The sequence below is a fragment of the Neomonachus schauinslandi genome, chromosome 1, assembly GCF_002201575.2.
Source record: "Neomonachus schauinslandi chromosome 1, ASM220157v2, whole genome shotgun sequence".
Lineage (NCBI taxonomy): Eukaryota > Metazoa > Chordata > Mammalia > Carnivora > Phocidae > Neomonachus > Neomonachus schauinslandi.
Genome location: NC_058403.1, coordinates 80,951,268 through 80,974,806, shown reverse-complemented (window position 1 = coordinate 80,974,806; position 23,539 = coordinate 80,951,268). Strand labels below are relative to the sequence as shown.

The window sequence follows — 23,539 nt, the reverse complement described above, 5'->3', positions numbered from 1 at the left end:
CCCCACATCAGGCTCCATGGGCGGAATCTGCTTGAGATGCTCTGCCTCTCCCTCTCCATCTGCCCTCCCCTGCTCAAGCACGCGCATGCACTCGCGTGCTCTCTCTCATTCAAGCTCTCTAAAATAAAATCTCCAAAAAAATACTTTATAATATAGACATGCTGGAAACCTGTAGCCTTCTAAGGAATCCAGGATTATGGAACAGGTCAGTGTTACTATCTTCCCAAACATACTGTTCTGAATAAATCACTGTTAGCTATCGTAGCTTTCACCTGCAAATGATTACACCCATTGTCCTTCGGACACAAAGCCTCTCTAAAACAGGTAAGGTTCAGGCTTCTTGCATATGTCTATGGGGAAACAAAGAATGAATACTTCTTTGTACTTTGAAAAGTCTTGAATTATCGTTAGGAGAAAATTAAGAGGACATCAACCTTCTCTCAAGTGGAGAGGCATGTGTCATCAAAAAACAACAACAACAAAAACAAACCGAAAAACAAAAAACAAAGGTCGCTTGAAAACCAAATGAACCACATATTAACTTAGGGCCTCAGTGCTCAGTTAAGTATTGTCAAGTGAAATAAATATGTTTTATCTTAAAGGCAGTATTTGTAAAAAAATCAGTTAAGAAGAAATTGAAAGAGGGTCACCAACTTGCATGTGAAAAAATGAAAAGCTCTAAAAGCTCTATATTTGCACCTTTTTCTTGCATCCTCATCCCCTGAGCAGTTAGAAATATTCCACAGTGGGTATTTATCAGAGCTATGTAAACATCATGTCACAGAGAAGCTTTTTAAAATCCACATAATATCTCTACACCTAAGACATAGGTGCTTCGAAAAACCGCCTGTGATTCTACTACGTACTCTAAAATATTCCAGCAAGGTAATGCAAAACAGGAGCCCTTAAACTTTAGTAGGGCTTACAGAGACCCCAACACATTAATTTTCAGCAACTATCCACAGTGATTTTTGATACAGGTGGATAGAGGGACAAGCTTCTTAGAACACCGTCAAGTACAGTATTGCCAGACATACAAAGCACTGATACTCACTGCAATGAAATGACTCTAAAGAAGATTAAGTTCAGTAACTTCGTATCTACTGATCTAAATGTTATCAATCACTAACATTTCACAAATAACCAGACTTCAAAACTTGTGATCAACTAGAACAAAGAAAGCCATGTTTATCCTTACCTCCTTTCTGAAGTCTCCTTCCTTTTGTGGTCTTATGCTATCCAGCCAATCAGCTTTTATACCATCAAAATAACTCTGGACCCTGGATTTCAGTGATTCATACTGCCAAATAGCAGCTGATCCAAATGCACAGCCTGTAAACTATATAAAATTAATATATCACAAAATAAATTCAAAAGAGGAAGAGATCAACACATAGTTCCAAGGACAGTATTTCATTTTCATTGCTTCTTACAAAACCAAGAGAAGGAACAGGAACATCTGGCATAGTGAAACCTTATTAGGTGAAAACAGTATTTAACAATTTATTAACTTTACTGTACCCTGGGGCCTGTTTACAGCTAGAAATTTTCAGACGAGATCGGGCGCGTTCAGGGTGGTATGGCCGTAGACTACAGCTAGAAATTTTCAAATAAAATTCAAAAAATCACATGAAATGTTATCCCAAGTAAGAGGCCCATAAGTTTCTTCTCCAGGGCATACATAAGTGAACCAGATTCTTATAGCAATTATTAGAGGCGCCTGGGTGGCTCAGTAGGTTAAGCTTCTCATTCTTGATTTCAGCTCAGGTCATGATCTCAGGGTCGTGAGATCAAACCCTGTGACTGGCTCCATGCTGAGCGTGGAGGCTACTTAAGATTCTCTCCCTCCACTCCAGCAACCCTCAGTTTGTTTCCTGAGATTAAGAATTACTCATATCAGTGAGGTCATATGATACATGTCTTTCTCTGTTTGACTTATTTCGCTCAGCATAATACCCTCCAGTTCCATCCACGTTGTTGCAAATGGCAAGATCTCATTCCTTTTGATGGCTGCATAATATTCCATTGTGTGTATATATATACACATCTTTTTTTTTTAAAGATTTTATTTATTTATTTGACAGAGAGAGACACAGCGAGAGAGGGAACACAAGCAGGGGGAGTGGGAGAGGGAGAAGCAGGCTCCCCGCAGAGCAGGGAGCCCGATGCGGGACTTGATCCCAGGACCCTGGGATCATGACCTGAGCTGAAGGCAGTCGCTTAACCAACTGAGCCACCCAGGCGCCCATATACCACATCTTCTTTATCCATTCATCTGTCGATGGACATCTTGGCTCTTTCCATAGTTTGGCTATTGTGGACATTGTTGCTATAAACATCGGGGTGCACGTACCCCTTCGGACCACTACATTTGTATCTTTGGGGTAAATACCCAGTAGTGCAATTGCTGGGTCATATGGTAGCTCTATTTTCAACTTTTTGAGGAATCTCCATACTGTTTTCCAGAGTGGCTGCACCAGCTTGCATTCCCACCAACAGTGTAGGAGGGTTCCCCTTTCTCCGCATCCCCGCTAACATCTGTCATTTCCTGACTTGTGCTGAAAAACGGACTGAGGGTTCTAGAGGGGAGGGGGGTGAGAGGTTGGGTTGGCCTGGTGATGGGTATTGAGGAGGGCACGTTCTGCATGGAGCACTGGGTGTTATGCACAAACAATGAATCATGGAATACTACATCTAAATCTAATGATGTAATGTATGGGGATTAACATAACAATAAAAAAATTTAAAAACAGTATCAATAATGAAAAAAAAAAATTCTCTCCCTCCACCCCTCCCCACCTCGTGCAAGTGCATTTGCACTCTAAAAAATAGTAACAATAATAGCAATTATTAAATTCATGTTCTCAAATTCATAAGACAATATTTCACCACTAGAGCAGCAAGGTAGGTAACTCCTAGTGACATAAGCACTTACCCCAACAGTAAAAAACAAGGGCTTTACAAGGGTCTTTACAGGATAGGGAGAAGGATAAAAGACTGTTTCTTCTACAGGAGGAATCAAAGCACTTCTCTTGTATGCTTCACCACTTGTTCCTGTGTCTGACCTTCGAGGTTCAACCTTCCTGGGTGCTTTTCTGAATCCACATTTTTGCTGAATAAAAAAGTTAAACCTTTAAGGGGAAAATAAGAGATTAGCAACAGCTGCATCTTGCAAACATCAACCTCCACGAGCCTCACTCTTTGGCCTGCATCATCAACATCTCAGTTTATTCTCACCCTATAGCCCCAAAGAAGCCAACATGCCTACTCCCAGCTAGGATTCTAAGTCAAAACACTGAACTGTGCCCTTCTAGAAAAGGGGACAGGGACACACAAACTATGGCAACTTTAAAGGGACCTTGTTTGGGCTGTTAACTGTGTATCAATCAGCAAAATCATCTGTATCCCTCCTCCACACACACTGTGTAGTCTGGTAAAAAGCTGGAGAACTTTAAGTTGTCAGTTTGAATTTGCGCAGACTGGCTTTGTTATTTTGTTTGAAGCTTGGTCCATTTCCAGAACAAACATTTAAATGTAAGTATTATCAAACATTTAAATGTATTATCCTCAAAGTCGCTCCAAATTCAAATTGCTTTCTTTTATAGAAGTACTGCCATTCTAAGTTGATGGATTTTTCCTACTTCTCCCCCTATTTATTTCACTCAGTTCTGGGGACACCCACCAAATGTTTTGTAAAGGGTTTTGTTGCTTTGAGCCCTCATAGCTGGACCTTAAAACATTCGACACTACTGATCACACTTACCAGCCCTACCTAGTTCCTGTAAGATTGCATTCCCTAGTCTTCAAATTCACTTTCCTGATGGCTTCTCCTTTCACCTATCCCTTAGTGATAGATATGCTCAAAGGCTCTAACAGTTCCTTTACATGCTCTCCATTCAAACTCAACCCATATAAATTCATGAATTTTCTTTTGTAAAATTTCCCCTAAAGTGACAAAGTAGAGGCCCTTTCCTGTTTGTTCGCATCGTATTCTAAACATAACATCCTCCTAAACTCAAAGCTCCTTAGAAGCAGAAATCAGACAGGCCCTCCAACACTTGGGCTGAATAAAAGAATAATTGTATTTCTGTGGCCTGTATGACTTCTAAGTAAATGATTCAAATATATTTCTTTAGTCCTAACCTCAATCTTCTGGTCTTGTATTTCCAACTATATACTGAATATTTCCATTTGGATATGCTCTCAAATACTTTAAAACCAATATATTCAAAAGGAAACTCCTCCTCTACAAACAGCTCCATTTCCTGACTTCCTCAGTCTTTCAGAGGGACCACACTTAATCACTGAGGTTAAAAATCTAGATTTCATTTGGGTGTTCTCTCCTTTACTCTTACCATCCAATTAAAAACCAACTCTGTCAAATAAAATTTTTTTTTCATTCCTGTCCCTCACTTCATGCCTGGATCACAGCTTACATAACTCCAAACATTTTAACATGTTGCATGTTGTTCTTAGATCAGTTTTCCTCAAACATTCAATAGTTCCTCAAATGCCTTCTCAGAGGGCCAAAAATCTCTCCCAAATTCCCATACAACTCAGCTCATCCCTTCTGACCTGGAATACTCTACTTTTTCCTAACATACCTCATTGCTTCCAGTATTGCCCCCACTTCAATTCATCCTCCACATTTTATTAAACACAAATGAAGTATCATTCCCCTGCTTTAAACCCCACAATAATTTTTCATCCTCCCATCAACTCAGCAGTGCTACTCCTTTGTTCTGGTACACCCCTTTGTTAACACTCTTGTGACCCCTGAGAATTCATTTCTCTCCTCCTCCAGGAAGCCTTCATTAACCAGGGTGGGTGCCTCCTTTGTACTCCTAGAGTCCCAAAGCATCCTGCATAGACTTTTTTACTTATGTAAGTTATTGCCTGTACCACAACTGGACAATTACTTTAGTATTCACTGTATCTCTATCACCAAGCCCAGCCCCTAATAAAGAAAAGGTCAATAATTATCTCTTAGAAAAAAGAAGGGGGTCAAGAATGATTGTTAGTTCTATTTTGAATAACTGAAAGGAAGGCGGTACTATTCACCAGGACAAGGGAAATCGGAGGCACCAAAACAGGAAATTAGAAGACAAGACATGAAGAATTCCATCTTGGGCAGTGTTTGAAATGCTTCTGGTCATGGCAGCTCTATTTTAATACTAAAAACCAGAACTTCAATTCCTGTCGAAAGGGGAAAAGACAAACTGTGGTATATTCACACAATGGAGTACTACTCAGCAAAAAAAAACTACTGATCATACATCATGGATGAAGCTCAAAAACACTGCTGAGCAAAACAATGTTTATCTTTAGGTGGTGGTTCCACAGGTGCATACATTCATCAGAATCCATGGCTATACACTTAATACTTACACAAAATAAAGTATTGTTAGCATTTGTAGGATACCCAGGTGGTGTCTAGTAGGCATCTGGAAAAAAACTGAAACTCAGAAAAATGGCATAGTGACTATTATTACTATTACTTGCCTAGTATGCTCTTTCTTCAACACTAAGTCCACTCCACAGTTCAACTCTCAGAAGTCACATGGTGAGGATGGGTGATGGCGATAAAGTAATTTGCCTTGAAACTTTAATAATCCATAATTCATACTTCCAAATAACTGCTATTCCTTTCAAGGAAATCTATTTTGAAAAGTGATGCACTTATTCAAACAAAGCCAATGTTCCTTTGAATGACTGAACTTCCTTCACAGCCCTGTTACCAGTATTATGAATATCCTTTAGCAAATACACTTAAACAGCTAATCCCAAATCTGTATCTATTTCTTTTTCTCTTGCCTTTTTCTGCAGAGGCTAGAAAAGGTAAGTATCTTCACTTTTCCAGCCTCCTTTATAGCACAGGGTGGCCATATTACAGAGTTCTGACAAAATGAGAGACTTAAGAATTTTTATGTACCTCTCGGAAAGATTTGCTTATCTATAAAAATGGACATACCAGCAATGTCATACCCCCTCTTTTTTGCCTTGAACAAGGAATGTAATGCCTAGATTTCAGGCAGTCATCCTGAGTGCCAAGAGAAAGGCCAAGGGATTCAAATACTAACCTTGATATTTTTGAGCTACTGAGCAAGACACTAGCCACTTACCTCCATCAGCTTATGCTAACTATCCCCCCTCATTTAAACAGTAAATTTACTTACAGCCAAATGTATTACTAACTGGTAACACCTTTAAAGTGGTAAATGTTAATCCTTTGCAACTGGATTTAATTTTTATTTTGGGGGGATTTAATTTTTATTAAACAATTCAAAGTAACATAGAGATAGGTTAGTAAATAAAGTAACACCACCACTTTGGGCCAAAAAACAAAGGTGTGACATAAAGTAACATGAATATGTTCCCTTTATTTTAAGATTTTATTCATTTGTCAGAGAGAGAGAGTGAGAGACACAGAGCATGAGCACACAAGCAGGGGGAGCAGCAGAAGCAGACTCCCCACTGAGCAGGACCCTGGGATCATGACCTGAGCTGAAGGCAGATGTTTAACCAACTGAGCCACCAAGGTGTCCCGAATGTTCCCTTTAAAGACCAAGTTTGTAACTAAGTGTTGTTTTCTGGCTTTTTTTTTTCTTATTAGACCAAGAAATGTGAAGGATGAGACTATACTGCCAACAGTGTAATAATAGAAGACAAGTATTCAATCAGTTCTAATGAAATATTACTTCTACAGTTCATCAACTCATTTAAAATTCTGAAGTGCAATGTTTGAAAAGGAACATAAACACACCAGCAGTTCGGGAATCTAAACCTGAAGCAAAGCCAGACCTTTTGCCTAAAATAATATTTACCTTAGAAAGAAATGTGGGGCCAAGGACACTGAGAATATATTACACAAGTTGGCCCCAGGGTTAAGGTCAGATGCAGAATACATATATTAAGAATATATACATATAAAAAAAGAATATATATACGTATTGGGAATTACAGTTGGACACACTTTTTTTTTTTTTTAAAAGATTTTATTTATTTATTTGACAGAGAGAGACACAGCGAGAGAGGGAACACAAGCAGGGGGAGTGGGAGAGGGAGAAGCAGGCTTCCCGCGGAGCAGGGAGCCCAATGCGGGGCTCGATCCCAGGACGCTGGGATCATGACCTGAGCCGAAGGCAGATGCTTAATGACTGAGCCACCCAGGCGCCCCTGGACACACTTTTCGATAGAACTAAGTACAATGTATTGGTTCACTGAACACCTATTCCTATTACCTAGCACACATTCATATGCTGCAGGGGCTGAAAAGCTAAAAACTGCATTTCCTAGGTATCCTTTCGGTCAGTGCTACAATGGTTCAATACCGCAAGTCAGAACTACGTTTAGTAAGAAGGCAAGACATAATGCATCAATTTGCAAGTGAAAATAATGGTGAAGGCAGCATAGTTCTTACTTTGGTCAGCAGATCCTGATTTGGCAGAAGCTTCCCCAGTTGTCTCATTTATTTTTGCGTAACAAACCACCCCAAAACTTAACTGTCCTGAGACCATAATTATTTCTCAAGACTTCCTAAGTTAGCCACCCTCAACTGGGCAGTCCTTCTGGTCTCACCTAGGGTCAATCACGCAGCCAGTCATTTGAGCGCTCAACTGGAGCTGGGCAGTCGAAGCTGGCTTCACTCCCATACCGGGAGCCTGGCCATCTCCTACCGAATGGTCTCAGTAATCAAAAGACTAGCAGGGGCTTTCATCATGGCAGTGGGAGTAGTAGTATTGCAAGAGGGAAAAAGGGAAAAGCTGCAAAGCCTCTCAAGACTCAGACTCTGGGGGCGCTTGGGTGGCTCAGTTGGTTAAGCGACTGCCTTCGGCTCGGGTCATGATCCTGGAGTCCCGGGATCGAGTCCCGCGTTGGGCTCCCTGCTCAGCAGCGAGTCTGCTGCTCTCTCTGACCCTCCTCCCTCTCATGCTCTCTGTCTCTCATTCTCTCTCTCTCAAATAAATAAATAAATAAATCTTTAAAAAAAAAAAAAGACTCAGACTCTGGACCTTGTACATTATTTCTGCCACATGCTACTGATGAAAGCAAATCACAAGACCAACCCAGCTCAGGGAAATCAATAACAACTCTGGATGAGAGGAGCTGTGAATTATTGTGGCCATGTATTTTAATCTACCATATCAGTTGCAGCAAAGACCGTTATGACCATGAAAGCTTAGTCTTAGAACAGTAATTCTCATTCCTGGTTTCTGAAGAGTAGCAGAACATGATACCCCCAAACATGCCACTTTGCGATAAGGACTGTCTTGGGCTGAGGGCAAATGAAAAGCAGATATAATTAAAACTCTCTGCCCTGCTCCCATTTGCCTAAAAGCAGGATATAAATTTGTGAAGGTATACCTACTATCCTCTACCAGGAAAAACAGAATCATGAGACAACTCTAGACCGTTATGTGCTCAGAGAAGGCACCAGAAAAATCTAACTAGCCTTTATATCCATTAGCTCCCTCATATACTGCCTCCCCAGTTTGCTGCTCTAGAAACAAAGTCCTTTTCCTTTCTCGTCATTTCTCTAAAACTTTACTGTTCTTTTGTTAAAATGCAACTAAGCCCAAATTCTAACCATCCTTTGTGTTATTCACCTGAGTACTGCCATGTGTATGTGCAATGCACATGTTCATAAGCTTGTTTTTCTCTTGCTAATTCATCTTTTCTCAGTTTAATTTATACGGCCCCAGCCAACGAACCTAAGATTGGTAGAGGGAAAAACAGCTTTTCTTTCCCTCTACTACACATTGGAAGTGCCTACTGAGCTCTTAAAAATTCTGTACTATGGCTCCACTTCATACTAATTAGAGTCTCCAGAGGTGGGACGAAGGCATCACTATTTTTTAAAGAGCTACCCAGGTGATTTTCATATTCAGCCAGGGTTGATCTACCACAGGTTTGGGAAAAACTTTAGTATACATACAAATCACCTGGGGATCTTGTTAATATCAGATTCTAAATCATTAAGTCTGGGGGGGGGAAATGAGATTCTGCATTTCTAAACAAGCTCAGAAATTGACAAATATCTGCCTGCAGGGTGGATCTGGCCTGCCAGCTAAGAATGGTTTTTGAATTTTTGAATAGTTATTTAAAGTAAAAGAAATGAGTATGTGACAGAGACCATATGTGGCCCTGTCATTTTCTATCTGGCCTTTCACAAAATAAATTTGCCACTCCTGTCGTAGATGATGCCTAAACTGCTAGTTCACAAACCACTTTCAATAGCAAGGAGCTAGAACCGAATCCCTAACAAAATTTCTACTTAAATCAGAATGCTTATCTAGAGTGTAATCCTACCTGACTAGAACTAACAAGAATTCGGATTTGTGGGCGCCTGGGTGGCTCAGTTGGTTGGGCGACTGCCTCCGGCTCAGGTCATGATCCTGGAGTCCCTGGATCGAGTTCCGCATCCGGCTCCCTGCTCGGCGGGGAGTCTGTTTCTCCCTCTGACCCTTCCCCCTCTCATGTGCTCTCTCTCTCAAATTAAAAAAAAAAAAAATCTTAAAAAAAAAAAAAAAAATTCGGATTTGTAACAAAGAATTCAAACACAAAAGTTTCATCAGGGCTGACAATATTGAGAGTTTCTCACCGACTCCCAGCATCCACGTCCATTTTCCCCTCTCCTAACAGTACACTGGAATTTCCAGCCATTTGGTTGGGGGAAGCACACCAAGCTCCTGACTGGCTTTAACCAACCTACAGATCCCACTCCCTGCCAACTTCAAGGGATTCAAGGATGGCAACATATCCCAAATCAGGCCAGTCTGGTCCAGTGAATTTCAATATTTTGTTTGTAATACTGGGAAACTTCTTCTGCTGGATGTGAACCTAGAAGTGTATAGCCCCAAGAGCTACTGACAGCCATCTTACGACAAGGAGAGCACACTGAGAGAATAAAGCCAACATTTAGGAAGCAGAGCCAAGCCATGGAGAAAAATGGAATCCTGGTGACAATCTGAAACACCGAATCTTGCCTCATTAGAAGCCAGTCCTACTGTTGGACTTTTTAACTGCATAAACCAATAAATTTTCCTAATTGCTTAGGGTTGGTTAGAGTTGGGTTTTTTGTTACTACAAAAATGCTTTTAGATGAAGTACTTCATCAAACATTGTATGACAAGGTACATTCTGCCCTTATGGAGCTTTTGTTTTACATTTCTTAAAATGCAAAAACAAGGAAAAGCATGATAAACCTTTCTAACTGCAAATGTTTGAGGTCATATTTACAAGCTTAGGTTCTTTAGCTTTACTCATTCATATCGGTGCAAAAGATGGAAAAATAAATGATTCAGGGGTGCCTGGGTGGCTCAGATGGTTAAGTGTCTGCCTTCAGCTTAGGTCATGATCCTGGAGTCCTGGGATCAAGCCCACATAGGGCTCCCTGCTTGGCAGGCAGTCTGTCTCTCCCTCTGCCCCTTACCCTGCTCTCTCTCTCAAATAAATACATAAAAATCTAAAAAAGAAAAAAGATAATAAATCACTTACCTGAAATAAGTTCAGAAAACAAAGAGAAACTACATGATAAAACGGATGGTGCAAGCAGAGAGTGGAATGGGAGGAGAGGGTCATTAGAGGTATATACCAACTCATGAAGACAGGCCTGCCTGCTTTGGTCCTTTCGCCAATACCAGTCATTTGTGAAAGTAGTCTAAGGTGCTCAATGTGCTCAAAGTAACCTGAGTTACTACTGGCCATACAATTGTTATAGTTCAGTTTTTTAACATGATCCCATAACTTTTAAATAGAAAAACTCATATCTATTAGTTGGCTTAATGGTGAGTGAAAACATAGTCTTGTGAATTTAACAGTGCAACTTAAGATATACATACAAGTCAGCACTAATGTCTATGTTTCTAAAGATTTTGATGAATAAATTAAGTAGAAATGGCCTAATGTTCAAATGGAGACAACATGTGTCCAAGCATACACACAACAGATTCATTCCACTTGAAAAGAAAATAAACGTATTTAGGGGAGAGGGGAATTCTACATAAACACTTGCATGACAAAATTTTCTTAAAACCCATCTGGAGTTAATAGATGGTAATTTAAACAAGGAAAATAGTTGAACTACCAACTACTCTCTTAGATAGCTCCATACAACTGAAATTATGCAGGCTTCTTTTAAGCCTAAACCATTTCTTTGAAGTGCCACCAGAAATTTGATAATGGTAAAGCTTCTGAAGAGACTGAGATTTTTTCCTTTTTCTGTAAAGGGACAGATAGTAAATATTTTAGTTTCTTTGAAGAACACATATGTCACATACTGTTTTGCTTTACAACCCTTTAAAAACGTAGAAACCATTTTTAGCTGGTGGGCTGCGTCAGGCCTGCCATAGTTTACAGAACTCTTGTATCATTACCTGTATGGCAAATTCTCAGCCATGCTTCAGGCCTATCACATCAGAATCACAAGGATTGGGCCCAGAACTCTGCTTTTTAACCTTATCTCTAACTTCATTCTTCTGTATACTAATCTTAGAACCACAAGAAGTCAAAGCAGACCAAATAAAGTTACATACAAGGTAACTCATTCTTCCTATTAACTTTAAGTGCTTATTTCCAGAGGTGAGCAGGCATATGCTTTTCAGGCTTACTTACCTACATTCTCTTTTAATGCACATTTTTCTATGCAACCATAAAAATGTCATTTTCAAACTCTGCAAACAGCAAACTTAAAAAAAAAAAGAGGTGCTAATCATCAATATCACACCATCATTTGTTTTCTTTCAAATGGTCTCCACTTTTTACTGGAGGCTCTTCATTAATCAAGTTATTTTTCCTTTGCTTTCCCTTCCTAACACATATTTTTAATATTATCACACCTGTTGCTTCCTGATAGCCATATTCATTTTTCCTCCCCCTCAAACCATGCAATTTTGACTGGGATTTGGAATAAATTATGGAATCTGGACCGCTGAAATCTATCACTACCTCCACCTGACCTCATTCTCCATCTCCCCAGGAGTTTGAGAATAGTTCCTGAAGCTCCAAGTTAAGGTGTATCCTGAAGTGATGCTATAATGTATGCAAGTTTTCACAAATCCCTAATCCAATTCACTTGGAATGCTTGCAAGAACTACGGGTTCTTCCACTCCCACCGCCCCACAACTTCTGAGTTGACAGAACTAGGGTGGAGTCTGGGAAATACATTCTACAAACGCTCCGGGTGATTCTTAAAATCAAGCAATGGCTCCACCATACTGGAGCCTCAATTATTTGCCACTGGCTAGCCCTCTGTTGAACACTCTACCTTAACTGGCTATCATCAATCAGATGGGATTTCAGGCATCTGGACCCAACTCAGAAACCGGGAAGGCTGAAACTCTGGATTAAAGAATAGGAACGAATTTCAAGTCAAATACACATCAAAATCTTGGACAGCTGAGGGATTTTTCTCTTCTCTTTAGAACTGAATTAACAAAAGCAGCAAATACTGATAGAGCATACTCTTCATACAGCTTCTACTTGGGAAAACCAGTACTTATAGTTTTCTTTCCAAATCATCCGGAAACTAAATATTCCACGGTCTCCATTCTTCAACAGAAAAGCTCTCCTACGACTTTGAAGAAGGCAAAAGCCCTGTGACTCCGTCTTCCCTTCGTTCTCTAAACGCTAAAGAAGATAACTTGTAGTAGAACACAGGTTTATAAAAACAGAGAATCAGTTCTGCCATTCTATCATCTAACTGCTTCACTTAAAAAATCGGCCCAATACCTTCTTCGCGGGATTAATGAGGCGTGGCACGCAATGAGCCCTCAGAGACTAGTTTCCCTTCCCCTCACGTCCATCCCGAGGGGAAAGGGGCAGACAGCGCGGGCTCACGGAAAGCTGCGCCGGGGTCGGTCACTGGGCACCCGGCTCGGGGCACGGTGGCACGGCGAGAAGCGAGGACTGGCAAGGCGAGAGGGGAAAGCGGGACGGAGAAAGGAAGAGACGGGTCAGGACAGGGGTGAGAGAAGGCAGCCCCACAGGCCCGCACGGCCTGCGCCCCCGAGGATGCTCTGCCGCAGCTGAGGGTCCGAAGGAAAAGCAGCCCGGAGCGGTGGTCATTACCTGCGTCCGAGCAGTCGCGGCGGGGCCAGGGCCGCAGTGAGCTCCTCGCAGCTGCGGCCGCCCGCCGGCTGAGCCCACGCCTGGCCACAGCCCCATCCTCTGTGTGCCCAGCCGCGCCACGCCATCTTCCCAACCTCTGCCCCACCATGGCCCGACCTTACCAAGCCCTGCCGCGGAACTACTTCCGGGGCGAAAGAAAAAAAAAAAAAAAACCATAGAGCGCCGAGGTGCAGCCTAGAGCGCCCCCACGCCCGGCTAAGCCGCGTCTCTACACACCCGGCGGCCGCGAGGTCGTTCTTCCCGCCCCGCGGAGCCTCGGCCTGGGGCGGGCGCAGGAGAGCGCCCCGGCCTCCACCCAGGTTGCGGAGAAGGTCCAGAGGAAAAAGAGAAGGGAAAACTAGCATTTATTTCGTATTGCCACGTATCAAGCACTTTACCTGTTATTGCATTTAATCCTCACCAAACACCTGAGGCGGATAGAATCACCACTGTTTCACAGAGGCTCAGAGAGGAGTGAGTGGGGGAACCATTGCATCATTGTATTTATATTATTTCTTTTTCTTCTGCATCTGACCATTTTATGTTGTTGTTATTATTATTATTTTATTTTTTTAGAGAGAGAAAGCACTTGGGGTGGTGGGGGAGGGAGAGAGAGAATCCCAAGCCAGCTCCAGGCCCAGGGCAGAGTCCTTTCCCAGGGCTGGGTTTCAGGACCCTGAGGTCATGACCTGAACCAAAATCAAGAGTGCCGTGCTTAACGGACTGAGCCCCACCCAGGTGCCCCTCACCATTTCATGTTATGACACACTTAAGAGAATGTGCCTCTGATCTTTAACATTAAAGTCCAAACCTGAAATCAAAATCTGTATTCTAGATGGAATACAAACTTCATGATTCAGCCCTTGCCTACGTGCCAGGCAGCCTTATTTCCTGCCACTCCAACCCACCCTCCGACCCTAGCTGCAGCTAGACTGTATGATTAGCAGTTTCTTAAAGGCACCTGCTTTTCCGAGTTCATAGACCATTCTCACTGTCCGAAACACCCTCTCTTACCTCCCTACTCAACCTACCTAACCAACTTGTCCTTCAGACCAACCTCAATTGTCCTTTCCTAGGAGGCTGTAGGGGAGGAAGAAGTTTTCCTCAACTGTCTTGGGGATCCCTAGCCAGGTCTGAGAATTATACTGACAAGGATTAACAGGAGAAAAAGCATAGAGATGTTTTTAAAAAGGTATTTATTTATTTATTTATTTATTTAGGAGAGAGAGTGCATGCGAGCAGGGGAGGGGCAGAGGGAGAGAAGAATCTCAAGCAGGCTCCCCACTGAGTGTGGAGCCTGATCTGGGGCTCCATCTTGCAACCCTGAGATCATAACCTGAGCCAAAATCGAGAGTCAAACACTGAACCGACTGAACCACCCAGGCGTCCCTAAAAAGCATACAAATTTTATTTTATTTTTACATATACATGGGAGTCTTCACAAGAGAACCAAGATCTGAAGAAGAGACCAGAGCAGGAAGGTTTAATATCTTAGATAAAGAAACAATAATTTGTGAAGAATTGACAGTGAGGTTCAGGTTAGGGTTAGTCCAACTAGGGCTAGGTAGTCCTTATCTTCCTTAATGAGAAAGATCTGGGTTAATTTAACAAGGTTTGTTTGCAGATTCCTCTGGTGCCTGGTTTCTGGTCTTTGGGCTGTTGAGAGTGTTTCTAGGAAAGGAGATATTCCCTGCCTTTAGGATTTACTGCTTCTTAATTGCCTTCAGCTCAAAATAATTTTTATGTCAAAGAAGCATATTTTGGGGTGACATATTTTAGTTTCCTTTAAGGCCTTTCGAGACCTCCAGTCTGATTTAGATGACCTCCATTTACGCTTTTATACTGCTTTATGCTTATCACTGTAATAGTACTGTATTCATCCCATAAATATTTATGAAGCACCTTTAGTATGCCAGGCAATGTGCTAGGATGTATTTTGGATAACACTATCTCCGACCTCACAGAAATCCTGCTCTACTGGGGGAGAAGGGAGCAAGTAAATAAACAGGCAATTACAACACATTGTGAGAAGTGCTATGAGCCAAGAAATGGAAGGCTCTGTGGGAGCTTAGAAGAGGGGGAAATACCACAGTTGAGGGTTGGGGAACGGGAGGCAGGGGAGAAGGCTTCCCAGAGAAACTGATGGAGGTGACCAAAAGAAGAGAAGGGCTGAAATGATCTAGGCAGAGAGAATAGTATTTGTGATGTCTTTCAGGGCATGACTTGTTTGGGAAACTAAAATAAATTCACTTTGGTTATGTCACAGGTGTCAAGTCTGGGATTTCATCGACAAGCTAATGAGTTTGATTGCTGGCAGAAAACAGGAGACTTCTGAGTCGGAGACAAAAGACTATTACCCACAGCACAAACAAGCAGCATGAGCATTGTTTGCAAGGGTTCCCCCTTTTTCTCCAGCTCCCACTGGGGCAATGCCATGGGCCAGATGGAGGCTCAGTGATGCTCTGACACTTTGACTCTGGTTTCTGTAAATTCAGATAATAACACCTACCTTGTCACTTTGAGGAATAAATGACTTTGTATATGTCAAGGACTCACTTGCTCATGGTTGATACTCAATGCATAGTAGCTATCATCGTATCATTATGAGGTAATTAGAAACTGACATAGAAGCCCAACCGCAGGAGAAGTCTTCCCTCTTGTCATTTTTATTTTATGACCATAAACAAAGGTACAAAGTGTTTATATGCATGTATGGGAGAAAGATTCCCGCCAACATGTACTGAGTACTTATCATATGCCAGGCTCTGTGCTGAGCATTGCACACAACAATCCTAAGAGAAAAACTCCTATTGGCATCCCATTTGACAGATGAGGAAACCAAGGCACACAAAAGTTGGGTTATTAAGAGCAATACTGGGATTTTGGCCAAGGTCCAAGCCCATGTGAGAGAAAGCTTCCTAGAGGAGTTGGCCTTTGAATGGAGTAATGAGCAGGAAGCCAGGCAGGATGAAAGACAGACAGGAGGCTGGATGATGGTAGGGCTGGGCATTGGAGGGTGTTGCAAGCTCCAGAGAGAGGCTCCGAGGTGTATTTTTCAGCACCATCAGGCAATCAACACGATTCTGAAACTTTCTACCTGGAGATATCATCAGATTCCACAGGTCAAGAGCTCAGTCCCACAAGACTGCCCCACGCCCCACTTCAGATGTCAGTCACAAGGTCAGGTCATCACCTGTGCTTCTGACCAATTGGCTATAGATCAGAGATGTCCACAACTCTCTACTTGAGTTCAATTAATTTGCTAGAGTGGCTCCCAGAACTTTTAGAGAAACATTTACTTACGTTTACCAGTTTATTATAAAAGATAGTATAAATGATACAGACGGAAAGCCAGATAGAGAGGTGTGCAGGGTGAGGTCTGGAAGGGTCCCCTGCATAGGAATTTCTGTTCTCATGGAACTGGGATGTGCCACCCTCCCAGCAAGTGGATGTATTCACTAACCTGGAAACTCACCAAATCTCATAGTTCGAGTTTTTATAGAGCCAATCTGCAGCCTCCTCCACCCCCCACTCCCTTCCCAGAGGCCTGGTGAGTAAGGCTGAAAATTCCAACCCTCTGATCTCTTGGTCTTTCTGGTGACCAGCCCCATCCTGACACTGTCTAGAGCCCCCCAAATCATCTCATTAGAATAAACTCAAAAGGGCTTCTTATGCACGACAAAAGACACTCTTGTCACTCAGGAGATTCCAAGGGTTTGAGAAGTTTTTTGCCAGGAACAAAACCCAAGTATATTTCTTATTATACCAGAGGGACTCTAACTGGGCGAGAACTGACAGACGCTTAGGAGAGGGAGACAAAAAGCGGTTGGATTAGGGTTGCTGTGTTTTCTCCACCCTATAGCCTCCCTGGGCCACAAACAGGTGAACCTTAGAGAGCGGGTGAGGGAGAATCTCCCGGGCAAGAAAACCCCAGTCTTTCTGGGGCTTTCTGGGATCCAACTTGCTCAGCGGGTCCCAGTCTGGACTCTCCAGGGCATAGGTATGGTTCTACACAGAAAATGAGTTGTCTGTGAGAGAGCTTCAAGATTTCATAAAGTCTAAAGGAACTGGTAAGCTTGCCTGCAAAAAGGCCAGAGGCAAATTAATCCATTAAGAATTCCCATTCTAGGGGCACGTGGGTGGCTCAGTCATTAAGCGTCTGCCTTCGGCTCGGGTCGTGATCCCAGGATCCTGGGATCGAGCCCCACATCGGGCTCCCTGCTCAGCGGGAAGCCTGCTTCTCCCTCTCCCACTCCCCCTGCCTGTGTTCCCTCTCTTGCTGTGTCTCTCTCGGTCAAATAAATAAATAAAATCTTTTTTTAAGATTTTATTTATTTATTCATAAGAGACAGAGAGAGAGAGGGAGAGGGAGAAGCAGGCTCCCCACTGAGCAGGGAGCCCGATGCGGGACTCGATCCCAGGACCCTGGGATCATGACCTGAGCCGAAGGCAGACGCCCAACCACCTGAGCCACCCAGGCGCCCAATAAATAAAATCTTTAAAAAAAATTTTTTTTAAAGAAAAAAAAATTTCCATCTCCCACTCAGTGCAGCAGCAATGATTGATATCCTACTAACTGAAATGTTGGTGTATTCGCATGTACATCTTTTAAATAACTCAAAGGAAAATGGTAAGACATACCTTTCTTAGGGGTGCCTGGCTGGCTCAGTTGGTAGAGCATGTGACTATTGATCTTGGGGGTCATGAGTTTGAGTCCCGTGAGTTTGAGCCCCAGGTTGGGTGTGAAGCTTACTTTAAAAAAAGAATAAAATATTTTTCAAAAAGGACATGCCTTTCTTAAAAGTCTGATCTATTGAGATATGATTTATATACAATAAAATTCACCCTTTTAGGTGTATAGTTCCATGATTTTTGACAAACATATTCAGTTGTATAGTGATCACCAGTTATCAGACAGAACATTTCCATCATCCCATAAAGTTCCCTCATGTCCCTTTATAGTCAATCCATAACCCTACTTCCAGACCCTAGCAACCACTTATCTGCTTTATGTCCCTGTAGTTTTGCCTTTTCGAGAATACCATAGAAAGAGAATCATATAGTATGTCTTGGTGTTAACATATATTTTCATTTCTGTTGGGTAAATACCCAGGAGTGGGACGGCTGGGTTGTATGGCGTAATATTTAATTGTGTAAGAGATGGCCAAACTCTTTCCCGGTGTGGTTGGACCATTCATTCCCGCCGGCAGAGTATGAGAGTTTCAGTTGCTCTGCACCTTTCTAGTACTTGGGATTGTCAGGGTTTTGTTTTTAGCAATTCTAAAAGATGTGCAGTTGTATCTCATTTTGATTCTGACTTAATACAAGTCAGTCTTTTTTAAATAAACAAGCCTTGTCTGGAGATAATGTTTCAAAACTTGGGGATCTTGGCAGGGGCTGGGAGAGGGAGTAAAGGGAGTGCTTGGTAGATACTTTGTTGAGAATAGTTGCGTTGGCTGCTGGTTTTGCTTGGTAACAGACTGGGGAAATCTTTCCCGTGCTGTCAGCAGCGGCCTGCATGTCTCCCCTTTGGTCAGGAGAGGGCAGGAGAGGGCAGAAAATAAACCGCCCAGTTTGCGCCTTATTAGGTGCCAGCGTCAATATTACTCACGTGCAGTATTATATTGACAGTTTTTCTCAAACGTCTTTCCCTCTGAATCTATTTAGTTGCTACAGTATGAGGCTTGACTCCCCAAGTTAATCTTGTGAAAAAACCTCAAGTAACCTTATCAAATCCTTTCCTGCCAGAGCATAACTAACCTAAGAACTGAGCTACTGAAACTGAGCTACTGTTATAGAATCCTTATTAAGGGGCGCCTGGGTGGCTCAGTCGGTTGGGCGGCTGCCTTCGGCTCAGGTCATGATCCCAGGGTCCTGGGATCGAGCCCCGCATCGGGCTCCCCGCTCCGTGGGAAGCCTGCCTCTCCCTCTCCCACTCCCCCTGCTTGTGTTCCTCCTCTCGCTCTCTCTCTGTCAAATAAATAAATAAAATCTTTAAAAAAAAAAAATCCTTATTAAGTCTTCTCCCTAACGCCACTGCACAGAGCCTGTATTAGGGGGACCCGTGAGCAGCTGAGCACGGGAAAACCTTGTTCTTCTACAACTTTGCTGGAGTTGAGAGACTGAGGAAGGACTTTGTGGGGAACAGGTCTCCAGAACCTCCCTTCCCCAGGACCGAGGCTGGAGCAACTCAGATGGGGTACTGCACAGATCTTCTGGGGCTGGGGCTGCAAAGTGCCCCGAATGTGTTGTAGCCTGAGCCCTAGGCTCTCCTCTGGCAGCTGGAACCAAAAGGTCCCAAGATGGGTGGCAAACATCAGGAAGAGCCCATCCAAACCAGCTGGTCCCCTGCGCTCACTCGATGCCCTGGAAGCAGAGGGAAAGGTTAGATGGTGGCAGCTGACTCTGTGCCTGTCTCATCACACCCCCTACCTACCACCCATAACCCAATGCTTTGCCCGGTATCTGCGGAGAATGGCAGGAAAGCCTCATTGACCAGGAAGTTTCCATCCTTGTCCAAGAAGTGGCCTGGGTTGAACTGCTGGGGGGTCTCCCAACGCTCAGGATCGAGGAGCACAGAAGCCAGATTGGGCAAGATGATGGTGCCCTGCAAAGCGAAGCTAGTATGGCTCCAGGAGCCTCAGCTGACCCAGCACCTAGCCCTGACAGTGGGCTGACGTGAGTCCTGGGAACACCCAGTGTGCTCTGACAGGGGCCCAGGGGCAGGCGGCTCTCCCTGGGTTCCTTTCGTCCGGGCTCACACCAGCAAAGTTGCTGAGCATTATACTTTCCTGGCTAAGGGCCACCCACCTTTATCCTGAAGACTCGCAGCCCAGGGAGACACAGCTGCGGCCACTTACGGAGAAGGCCGGCAGCTGCTAGGCATGACTGAAGAGGACCGGGTTCTGCACAGGGCAACAGATATGGGGGTTGGGGTGGTAAGGTGGGGAGAAATGGAATGACAGACAGAGAAAGAAAGACTGAGTGGTGAGGCAGAGAGAAGGGGAGAAGACAAAAAGCTTCCCTCTTTAGGACTGGGGGGAGGAGAACATGAACCCTAACCAGCCCTAGCCCCAACCCTAACCCTCTTTAGGACTGGGAGAGGAAAACTTGAACCCCAGCCCTACCCCTCATTCTAACCTCAAAGAAGAAGTCAGAGATTAGAAAGAGAATCAGCCTGATTAGGTGGGAGCAGAAAGAAGCCAAAGGCCCCTACAGTGCGGGGGCTCCTTACCACGTGGTCTTGGGCTAAAAGGAAGGTCAAAGTGGAGCCAGGATGGGGTTGGTTATGGACCCAGGACCTGGGACACTCAGCTCCAGGGGTTCTGAGGAAGGCTTTATACCTCGCAGCTCATTTAATAAACACCACAGAATTAAATCAGCCACTCCTGTGGGGATGAGAGGACTGGCAACAGGGTTCTTGGTTTTGAGAAAGGTATCTTGAACTTGAAAACAAAAACAAAACACTTGGCAGAGTTTGAAGCCTGCATCCTAAACAGAAGCAAATAAAGAATGCAGAAATTCAGCCGATGTAAATACTTACAGAAGGCACTTCCTTTTCTTTCTTCCTTTTTTTTTTTCAAGTTTTATTTTTTTAAGTAATCCATGTGGGGCTCAAACTTACAACCCTGAGATCAAGAATCCCATGTTCTACCATCTGAGCCAGCCGGGTGCCCCTTCTTTCCTTTTTTTAGTTGCACTACTGTGGGCTTAAGGAGGGGCCCGATCCTAGCCATCCGGGCCGACAGCCACCCGGAGCTGGTTTACTCCATGGCTTTCAGCCGAGGGTTTGGGAGGCACATGTTCTTGCTGCTGCCTGAGTAAGCTATAGATTCCCTAATTATAGTCCTGGGAGTTTCCCCCTGTTTTCCCTACCTGGGATGAAGGAGCATCTGCATTACAACATCTATTAATAATCATCTTCAGATGCAGAGGGCCTTGAGCAAGATGCTCTTTACCCTCCAGAATTCTTTACTTCTTGTTCTGAGTGACATTCCGGATTCCTTGCAAAGTGACTGACTGATCTTAGTGCATGGAACAGCCTGAGAGGATAGCCTATCCAGTACACAAAAAGGGCAACCCTCCCTCTCCCCCAAATTACAGAGCCATCTGCCTGCTGGGTGCCCCTTGGGGACTCTCTGCCAGCTTCTTCCCAGGAAATGGCAGTTTGGAGTTCACAATGAAATAGAATGAGAAGACTGGCTTGAAGTACCGTCGCTGTGTTAGGGATCGTTGCTGTTATTGCTCTCACTCAACTGATGGGATGGTTAGGGACAGTTTAGGGACACCTGTAACATTTCCTCTTTCAGGAAACATCTCCCACCCAAGTTGCAGTAGCTCAGCATGGATTCCAGGCTATTAATGGCCCCCTGGAGCTTTTATCACAGAACAATCCCTAGCAACAAATTGGCAGAAATGCACTTTTTTTTTTTTAAGATTTTATTTATTTATTTGAGAGAGAGAATGGAAGAGAGAGAACGAGATGGGGGAGGGTCAGAGGGAGAAGCAGACTCCCTGCTGAGCAGGGAGCCCGATGCGGGACTCGATCCTGGGACTCTAGGATCATGACCTGAGCCGAAGGCAGTCGCTTAACCAACTGAGCCACCCAGGCGCCCAGAAATGCACTCTTAATAAGGAAATTTTCTGATCCCAAATGGCATGAGACAGAACTGAACTCTGATTCCCTCCTTTTTTTTTTTAAGATTTATTTTATTTTGTTTATTTTTTTTAAAGATTTTATTTATTTATTTGACAGAGAGATAGAGAAGCGCATAAGTAGGCAGAGCGGCAGGCAGAGGGAGAGGGAGAAGCAGGCTTCCCCCAGAGTAGGGAGCCTGATGTGGGGCTTGATCCCAGGACCCTGGGATCATGACCTGAGCTGAAGGCAGCCGCTTAACGACTGAGCCACCCAGGTGCCCCAGATTTATTTATTTGAGAGAGAGAGAGAGGGTAGGGGGAGAGGTAGAGGGAGAGAGAGAGAATCCTCAAGCAGACTCCCCGCTGAGCAAGGAGCCTGATGCAGGGCTTGATCCCAGGACCCTGAGATCATGACCTGAGCCAAAATCAACAGTCGGACGCTCAACCAACCGAGCCACCCAGGTGCCTCAGATTCCCTCCTTTTTATTTTTATTTATTTATTTATTTTAAAAGATTTTATTCCTTTATTTGACAGAGAGAGACACAGCGAGAGAGGGAACACAAGCAGGGGGAGTGGGAGAGGGAGAAGCAGGCTCCCCACGGAGCGGGGAGCCCGATGTGGGACTCGATCCCAGGACCCTGGGATCATGACCTGAGCCGAAGGCAGACGCTTAACGACTGAGCCACCCAGGCGCCCAGATTCCCTCCTTTTTAACTTGACCTATTAGACACAGCTTTTAGACCATCAGGGCTCAGGGCCCCCTGCCATGCCAACAGCAAGAGGAGCTGATGACATGGTCTATGGTCTTGTACTCACATTCTAGTAGACATTTGCCAAACTTGCTGAACTTGCTGGCCAGTTACTGCCAAGGACAGTTCAGTATCAGCCACTCTGGCAGGCCAATGACAATGCAAAACATCTCTATTCAACACGTCAGCTCATTTACTTCCTTAGGCATTTTTGGAGCAATAGGAATGACAGGGAATGTGGTGGAAAGAGCAAAAACTTCGGAATCAGAGGGACATGAATTTGAAACTCGGGTCAGTTACTGTGTGTTTGGGGCACTTACTTGAGCTCTCTAACCTGGTTTCCCTGTCTGTGAAACAAGAGTAACAGTAACAACAACTTCTAAAGGATAGCATTGCTAAGAAGAAGAAATGTGTGAGGGCGCCTGGGTGGCTCAGGCAGTTAAGAGTCCGACTCTTGGTTTTGGCTCAGGTCATGATCTCAGGGTGCTGGGATGGAACCCCACACGGAGCTCTGCACTCAGTGGGGAGTCTGCATAGGATTCTCTCTCTCCCTCTCCCTCTGCCCCCCCCACTCAAATAAGTAAATAAATCTTAAAAAAGAAGAAGGAGGAGGAGGAGGGGGAGGAAGAGGAGGAGGAGAAGGTGGAGAAGGAGGAGGAGAAGGAGAAGAGGAAGAAGGAGGAGGAGGAGGAAACAGAGGCCAAAAAAGAAAGCAGAAGACAAGGGCTGAAAAGCTAGGTTTGCCGACTCCCAGTACAGTGTTCTTCTCACTGCATGAGGAGCCCGAGGATCAGTCAGCTAGTATCCTCAACCAAAACTTAAAAAACTATTTAGTCAACATTGATTGAGAGCTGACTGTCGTCATGGGGAAGGGAAGTGTCTCCTGCCCTCCAGAATTCTCAGCAGCCATTCATCTCTGGCTTGGATCTCAAACCCCACTCAGTACAACAGAAGCCCTCCAACTGATGAGATCCGCTGGCCCTAGAAAGTGGCTTAATGTAGCAGTTGTTCCTTGAGTCTGCCCGTTCTCCCCATCTCCCATCCC

General features: G+C 43.9%; 1 protein-coding gene across 4 annotated transcripts in view; it reads right to left on the bottom strand.

Annotated features, from left to right (window-relative positions):
* The window catches only part of PARL (presenilin associated rhomboid like), a 49,134-nt gene extending 35,911 nt beyond the window's left edge, over nt 1–13,223 (bottom strand). For 3 of the 4 annotated variants that reach the window (XM_044914710.1, XM_044914712.1, XM_044914713.1), the window contains exons 1-3: nt 13,069–13,215; nt 2,936–3,131; nt 1,199–1,339 (exon numbers count right to left, since the gene is read on the bottom strand). In XM_044914710.1, coding sequence (XP_044770645.1) covers nt 1,199–1,339; nt 2,936–3,131; nt 13,069–13,193 — 462 coding nt within the window. In that variant the 5' untranslated portion in view covers nt 13,194–13,215. Of the gene's footprint in view, nt 1–1,198; nt 1,340–2,935; nt 3,132–13,068 lie in introns of all 4 variants that reach the window. The other variant, XM_021692329.2, reaches the window with a different exon arrangement.
* Between the last annotated feature and the right edge of the window lie 10,316 nt (nt 13,224–23,539).